The sequence below is a fragment of the Neophocaena asiaeorientalis genome, unplaced genomic scaffold (assembly GCF_003031525.2).
Source record: "Neophocaena asiaeorientalis asiaeorientalis breed wild unplaced genomic scaffold, Neophocaena_asiaeorientalis_V1.1 scaffold160, whole genome shotgun sequence".
Taxonomy (NCBI): Eukaryota; Metazoa; Chordata; class Mammalia; order Artiodactyla; family Phocoenidae; genus Neophocaena; species Neophocaena asiaeorientalis.
Window position 1 is genome coordinate 1029033 of NW_020175675.1, and position 7892 is coordinate 1036924.

Below are 7892 nucleotides of genomic sequence, written 5' to 3' on the forward strand. Positions count from 1 at the left end.
TGTAGTTAGAACACGTGTGTGTGACCAACTTTTCTGTCGGCTTGAAATTTTTTTTAAACATTGGGAAAAAATATAGGTCTAGATTGAAATGAAACATATGATTCCCTTACCTCAACAACTGACATGCCCATGGAATTTAAGTTTAAATTCCATACCTTAAGCTTCTAACTATAGAGTTTAGCCAGGAAATCCTTTCACGTGCAAAATGTTTCTAATATGACTAATGTGACCTAAGGAAAAAGAAACTAAGTCTATGAGGACTGAAGATCTCAACACCAAGATGCACCCCCTACCCCGCTCCCAACCTCTGTCACCAGAGTCTGTGGACACAGACAGCCCGGCAGACCCACCCTATGTATAGACCCCACCCCAGGGGTCTGTGTGCAGATACAAGGTTTTCGAAGCAGGTCCTTACTTCGCCCATACTTTGTCCTGTCATGTATCTCCGACTCAAGCTTGGAAAACATTTTTTTAATTCCAATGAATTTAGGGTTCTAGCAAACTAAGCTTTCCATTTTAGCATACTTCACACTTGACAGTTACTCACTAAATAGGGACAAACACGAGGAAATGTGCTTCATTATCGATCCTCAAGTGCATTTAAAACACTCCTCCCTCTTTGTGGTTGTTATAAATGGCTCATCAGATTATCTGAATAAAAAGAGTATCTCCCAGAGAGATGCTGCTGTCTAATCCGCTCTCTCCTTCCGGCTACCGTCAGCAAGGGAATCAGGAGTGGTGGGAGGGCGGTGTAAGAGTGGGGGGCCCTCTCCAAAGGACCCTACTGACGAGGCTCAAGGAGAGTCAAGGACATGATGCAGGTGACGGAGATGGGTCCTGCTTCTCTAACCGCTCAGCAAACTGGCACTGTGTTGTCACTCCTCAGAGGGAAGAATTCCAGAACTGTCTATCAGTGGGCAACTCGTACTCCAACAGCCAACACTGAACGTGATGCCCCAAGACCAGAGCAGCAGACACCGTTGTAGTGAGCCCGGGCTGCCATGACGAGCACAGACAGGGGTCGGGGGAGCTGCAACCACACATGTTCCTGCCTCATGGTTCTGGGGGCTGGAAGTCCGAGATCAGGGTGCCAGCATGGTTAGTTCCTGGTGAGAAACCTCTTCCTGGCTTGCGGACAGCCACCTTCTTGCTGTGACCTCACGTGACAGAGGGAGAGAGCTCGAGAGCTCTGGTGTCTCTTCCTCTTCTTATAAGGTCATCATCCTATCAGGACCCCGGCTTCATGACCTCGTTTAACCTTAATTACCTCCTCATGGGCTGCATCTCCAAATACCATCACATTTGGAGAATTAGGGCTTCAACATATGGAATTTGGGGAGACACAAACACTTAGTCCGTAACATATATGAACCAAGAACAAGGGATCCAAGAGCAGAAGTCCTGAGTTTTCTACTTGACCAGGGCCCATGTCATAGCCAGGGCTCCCTCACAAAATACAGAATGTGACAAGGAGAAATAGACAAGATCAGGGCACATTGATGCTTCCTCTCTGTCAACACTGGCCTTCCCAGAAGGTCCCCCCACTGCCCGCTCTGCACTATGGGCCAGCGGTCCTGTAAGTCCTGCACCCAGCCATGCCCTCAATCATGGCGGTTTACAGACTGGAAGGCTTAAAGGAGGCCGGTGAGTGGGCAGAGGCCTTCTGCGGAGCCATGGGCCACCCCCATCCCCACACAGCTGGCAGGAGAAAATCCTCCCAAACTGCAGAGTGGAGACCACTTGCTGCTGCCTTGAGCCCCACACGCTGCTTTAACTACTGACCAGGGGACCTGCGCGGCCTTACCAGGTGGTCACAGGCTGGCTGGAACGCGTTGGTCCCGCACACGTAAAGGGCACTGGCGCTGAGGGGCTGCAGCACTCGGATGTAGTTAAGGCATTCTGTCTACAAGGAAGAGAAACGCACGGGTCAGCCACCGTGCAGGCTCCACCGGACGCCCTCCATGATCCCAGCTGTCCAACCTGCTCGCTGCAGAGCACAAACCAGCCAAGTACACGCCCGACAGCAGCTCCTCACAGCTCACTGATGACCAATCCGACTGTGAATTCGCTGCCACCCTTCCACCTCGGGCCTCAGGTGCCATCCATCTGCACAGGCTAGCCCTGCCCTGCCTGGCACGGTGGGAGCAGGCTCCCAGAGACCTGGCTCCACCCCTGCACAAACCTAAGTCTGCAGCTGGCCAGACTGCTTCTGCCTCTGCAGGGTCCACAGGCCGCTGTCAAGTGCCAAACAGATTTCACCTCAGTCACTGATTTATACTCGGCAAAAGTGTATCAGCCAAAAAGCAATGAAAGCTGACCTCAAACCTTACTGGACACCTGGCACAGGGAAACACGCATTCACTCTCACTGAACACACAGACCATTCATTGTGTTGGCAGGCCTGAGGGGGTGTGTGCTGTGCAGAGTTCCCTCCACCTTCCCTTTCTCTGGGGGACCCCACCCTCGACGCCCCAATGTGCGCAACTGGAAGCAGTGCTTCTCAGGAGAGGGGTGTGTCCGGCCCGCCTAGCTCAGGGGAGAGGCAGGACTAATGAGGGGCTCTGAGCCGGCTCCACATCAGAAAGGCCCTGCAGGAAAACCAGATGCCACTGAAGAACCCACCCACTATTTTAGGCTGAAATGTACTTGGATTATATGTGCTAGCATCTGAAATTATCTCCACTTGGGAAAGGTTTTTTTTTTTTTTTTTTTTTGCCGCGATTGTTTTGAAACTGGTTGGAAGTAATTCATCGTCCCTGAAAGAACTGGGAGGGACCCTTGTCCGCTGTATGGCCTCCACGTGGGGCTGGCCAAAGTGCCTGTTCTAATTTAGCTCTAAGACAACTCCCTGCGACACCTGTTATTACAACCCAATGCCTGCATTTTCCCTCATTTCGAATTTAGTGACTTTGGTGAAAGTGTTTAGTACTTTGCTAAAAAAGTTTAGCCAAAACATTTTTTCTGTTTTTTATTTTATTTTATTTTAATTGCTTTGAAATTAGCCAACAACTACTGAAATTGACTATAACTCAGCTGTCTTAACCAACTACCAAGGAAGACGGGGCACTTGTATTCCAAGACTCCAAAATCGGCCCAGCACCATTTAGGGGCAGGGTAGCCCAAGTGGGTGGTAGCCATAACCTAGAGCTCTGGAGGGAGATGGATGGACACTCAGCCCAGCGCTTCCCGGATGGCCACCACGCTGAGATGCCCAGTATCTCCTAGCGAAGGAGCAGTATCTCAAGGCACAGATGCTGCCAACAATCCAGAAATCCTACAGCAACCCCTCCAGGCCACTGGGGCTCAGGGAAGGCATGAACCCTGCACTGTACACCTTTAGGCCAGCAGGCACCAGACATCGTTTTCTGTAGTCAAAGTTTCAGGCCATTTGAATAAATTCAATTCAGATAAACTTTAAAGTAATTTTCTAAAGCCTAGTATGTCTGGCACTTGCACTGAGAGCCCCAGGCTCGCCACTTGGGAACAGGGAGGTAACCTGCAGGATGAGTCGCGATGACGTGAGCAAGCCTGGCAGCATCCTGAGGGCGGGGCAACCTGCCTGGGCTGCACCACAGAAGTCGGGGCGTTCGGGAGAGTCAAACAAGTAAGACAGGCCTGGGTGGGCTCTGAAGCTTTCAAAAGAAATTACCTGTTTTGATTTCCCCTTTTCCGCGCATTTTGCTTTTTTATCTTCCGAGACCTTCCAGTACGCCTGTGAGGAAAAACGAGAGTCCATTTCAGTGCATGTTCCCCCTTTAGAAGGAGATACTGGTATAAAAAACATACAGTTTACAAAGCACATGGTGGTGTTTAGAGCACAGGTATTTCCCAAGACATTAATATCTCAGATTGCAAAGTGAGGCTCAGAGAGCAGACGCTGGGACCCGTGAGCAACGGGGCTTCATGAAAGTTCTGTGATCCTCATGCTGCAGCCAGGGGGCCTGGAAGGCGGCTCCCAGGTGACTGCTATTCACTGAAAAAAACTGCATAAATTAAATGACTGAAAGTGGGGAGGATTCAATTATTTATCAAAAAAATAAATTGCAGGCATTTTCTTTTCTTTTTTTTTTTTTTGGTCGCACTGCGTGGCATGTGGAACTTTAGTTCCCTGACTAGGGATTGAACCCGTGCCCCCTGCAGTGGAAGCGCAGAATCCTAACCACTGCACTGCCAGGGAATTCCCTAAACTGCAGGCATTTTCAAACATCAAGTGGGTTTTCTCATCCCTTCAAAACTGATTCTTGAGTCTAGTAAAATGTCTTGACGTTTACTTTATCAGTGGAACAGCAGGGTTATGATGCTTTAAATTTTATGTGACGGTAGCAGGTGAAAGCGATGAAGCCACGGGGCTCCCTCAGGTCAGATGTCTTCCCGCTGAGATCTGTGCTCCTGCTTCTTCCACACCAGGTGGACGAGCCAGGCTGGCAGATGCCTCAGCCCCGCACCCTCCAGAGGACAGGGAGCAACAGCGCTGCATCACAGAAGGCTCCCACGCTCCTGCCTCACTGTCCCCAAGATGCCCCATCTGCCCGTGTGATATTCCAGGATTGATGCCAAAATATATTTCCTCCCAGAGAATCAAAGCTGGCCGTCGGGCACTCAGAGGTCAGGAAGTACACGGTGCTTCTCCATGGCAGTGAAGTGAATCCCCTAGCAATGTGTTTTCAGAGAAATGGAAGTGCTAATCAGGACACGTGAAAGCAGAACAAAGTCCCATTTCCAATAGCAACTTCCTTTAGAAATTAAAATGTAGACAATTTCATCATTATCTACAGGCAGTGCATAAGGACACAGGAGCACGAACTCTGACAGGCCCTTGATCATGGCGTTTTCACTGAAGCTTGGCTGTAGTCCTTTCACTTTTTCCCCCTCTTTTACGTCTACAGAGCCTAAAGCCTCTCGGTTACCCACAGTGATGGCATTAACAGAGCAACGGGGGCTCTGACTGAGCGCCTGCAGGTCGGCACAAGCACACGGTGGAACCACGATGCTCCAAGACGAGATTCTGAAAGGCAGTGTTAGCCTGAGTTGTTGGAAAGGAGAATAAGGCTCAGAGGAAGGGGATTCAATGAACACAGGGACTAGGGGCTGAGCAGGGCAGGCCCTTGGCAACCCTCTGCTCTAAGTGCCTACTGTTCCAAACACTTTATTTTCACGGGGTAATAACCAGAATCTCGTTTACATGAAACAGAAATTAAGTACTATGCCTGACTCTGGAGACTAACACAAAATGAAACAAAAAAATAAGAGATCTGGGGCAGAAAAGGCACAAGGTGAGCATGGGCTGGCTTGATTCCAGAGAACCAGAAAATTACACCAACCACTAGGGTGGTGTCTAAGGATTCAGGAGCAGAGGAGAGGCTGCCAGAGGCCAGGAGGGGACAGTCCGAGCATTGGTTACAATGGCTTGAGGCACTTCAAACACGTTTAAATCCACGAGTCATGGTCATACTAAAAAACCAAAAACAGTCCAAAAACCCACTGTCTCCCTTTGGGGAGAACTTACTCATTATTTGGAAAACTAGTAAATAAAGGCGAAGATTTCAAGCACTGATCCTGCCATGTCCAAAGGAACTGGCCTCGGGAGATGTGAATGGCTGGCAACGGGCATTTCCCCGTCACAGACAGTATTCCAGCTCACAGATGGAGAAGGAAAGGTAGAGGCGGGACGTCCCATTCTGCAACCCTTGACGTGCTCCAGACTGCGATGGTCAAGGGCCAGGAGGAGGACGCCCGCCTGGGTGGAGGGTCCGGCCTCTCACAGGAGCCAGACTGGGGCTGGGGGCCAGACAGGATCGTGAGTGGCTCTCCCAGCCAAGTAGACCCAGGGCGGCTCCTAGGAATGGAGACTCCACGACAGACAGAGTGCCTGGCCACACAGATGGCCTGAGTTCAACCCGATCAAACTGAATAGTCAAACATCATTTATGAGAGAGTCCGTGAAATTTGAACACTATTTGATGAAATTAATTTGGGGGATGCAATAACGATAGTTTGGTTATTTTGAAAAAAGGAGTCCCTTCCTTTAGGAGATGATCAGGGAAACATGTGCAGATGAAGAACATGTGTTTGGGATTTGCAAAGCCTCCCAGAGGGAGCAGAGGAGGAAGACGTGGATGGGAGGATGGGGGTGAAGCCCCGGCCTGCAGGAGCCTCGACGGGTACAGGGTTCATCATATCACTCCCTCTGCTCCCGTGTGTGCCTGAGATTTTCCGTAATAAAATGTTCAAAAATCCAAGATAAAAAGAGGGTGACCCCTGGGTGAACTGCCAGCCTGGGGAGGATGGAGGCTGCCAGGGGACACCCTGAGATGGGGCTTGGTAGACACAGGGCGGGAAAGAAGCTTCAGGATGACAGGGCCCTCAGCCCTGGTGGACAGGAAGGCTGCTCGCTAGACACACAGGACGTCCGTGGGGCTGGCCACTGGGGTAAGCAGGCTCCACAGCCAAGAGAGGGCCCGACATCCCAGGAGGAGGCCGGTGTGTGGATCTGAGGAGAAAACACTGGAAAGGGTGTGTGGCCCAGACAGCAGGGGAGTGAGGAGCCCACACCATACCTCATGTTGCTTCTTGGAGATATTGTGTGCGTTCAAGGCAAACACGGCTTCCCGGGCGCCCACGTACAAGGTGTCCTTGTCCTCACTCAGCAGCAAGGCCGAGTAGTTGAAGATGCCCGGCTCGTGAAACTGCACCAGCTGCACCTCTGGGGAGGGCGGGGTAGGGGGAGAACGTATTAGGTATTTCTGAGCTTGGACACACCCTGAGCATCTGGTCTCCTTTTAGTGCGTGGCTGTCTCACTGGGGCCATGCATGGGTCTGCTGCCACAGTTGGACAGGCCCCAGCCGAGGCCAGAACTCAGGCACCTTTGGGTGGAGGCTGCCACCAAGTGTGAGGCCCCAGAGCCACTGTGCTCTACCAGTGCTGTGCCCTGACTTCCGTCCTGCTCTGCTCCCTCCAGCCCAGCTGAGTTCCAAACCCGGCAGCGTGACCTCCTAGGAACATGACCTTCAGGCAGCGTGACCTCTTCGCAGTGTAACCTTGTGACCTCCAAGGAGACTGCAGGCCAGACACCTCAAACTGCTGACCACTGTGGTTCCCTCTCCCTCCCATCAAACTCTTGTCTATGTGTATTTAATCATCCACAAGTGAGGTTTATAGAGAATATAACTATGTAGGATTTTCTTATTCAGAAAAAAATCATTTACCTCAAAGCCTTTAAAAAAATCTATTTCAGTGATTACACCCCTTAACCCAAGCATTTTCCAAGGATATAACCACCACAAACTTAAAAAGCAGAGAAACAAATGACTTTTTCACTTATTTGGTAATTGCATCAAAAGCTATTTAGGAATATGAGGAATTTAAGGATGAGCTATTTAGGAGTAATATAAATGTATTGACACTATTTCTTAAGGAGGCATTTCTTCCTTTTGACCATCCCAGAGTCAATTTTAAACTTGGCTTTCCATCTGTCACCAAGCTCTGATTTTATGGAAGGGTTAGGTGGTCACACTTCTGCTCTTCTAATTTCCCACTGTTGAAGAAAGATGCACACAGGATAGAGGCTCTCCCAGCACACACACTGCCTGGAATTCTGCACAAGACAGCTCCAGCCCTGCAAGCACACCTCGCTCAGGACCACTGAGCCTGAGAGACTGGAGCGGACGGTTCCTAAGATACAGCTCCCAAACGAGGAAATAAACAAAAGAGAAACTAATAAATAGCAAATGAAAACAACTGGCCTGAAGCTCAGCTACACATAATTAAACATCCTCAAAATATTGATACTACTTGGTGTGGTTTGTGCTCAGGCAGTGCACACCAAACGTCATCAGGCACAAGGAAGACAAACATCCTTCCAGGGCCCCCCCCCAACCCGCCCCGATTCAGG

At 50.2% G+C, this 7892-nt stretch overlaps 1 protein-coding gene across 2 annotated transcripts in view; it reads right to left on the reverse strand.

Annotated features, from left to right (window-relative positions):
* Positions 1-7892, reverse strand: part of SEMA4D (semaphorin 4D) — a 74485-nt gene that overhangs the window by 15386 nt on the left and 51207 nt on the right. For both annotated transcript variants that reach the window (XM_024731944.1, XM_024731945.1), the window contains exons 4-6: positions 6558-6703; positions 3650-3712; positions 1805-1903 (exon numbers count right to left, since the gene is read on the reverse strand). In XM_024731944.1, coding sequence (XP_024587712.1) covers positions 1805-1903; positions 3650-3712; positions 6558-6703 — 308 coding nt within the window. The remainder of the gene's footprint in view (positions 1-1804; positions 1904-3649; positions 3713-6557; positions 6704-7892) is intronic.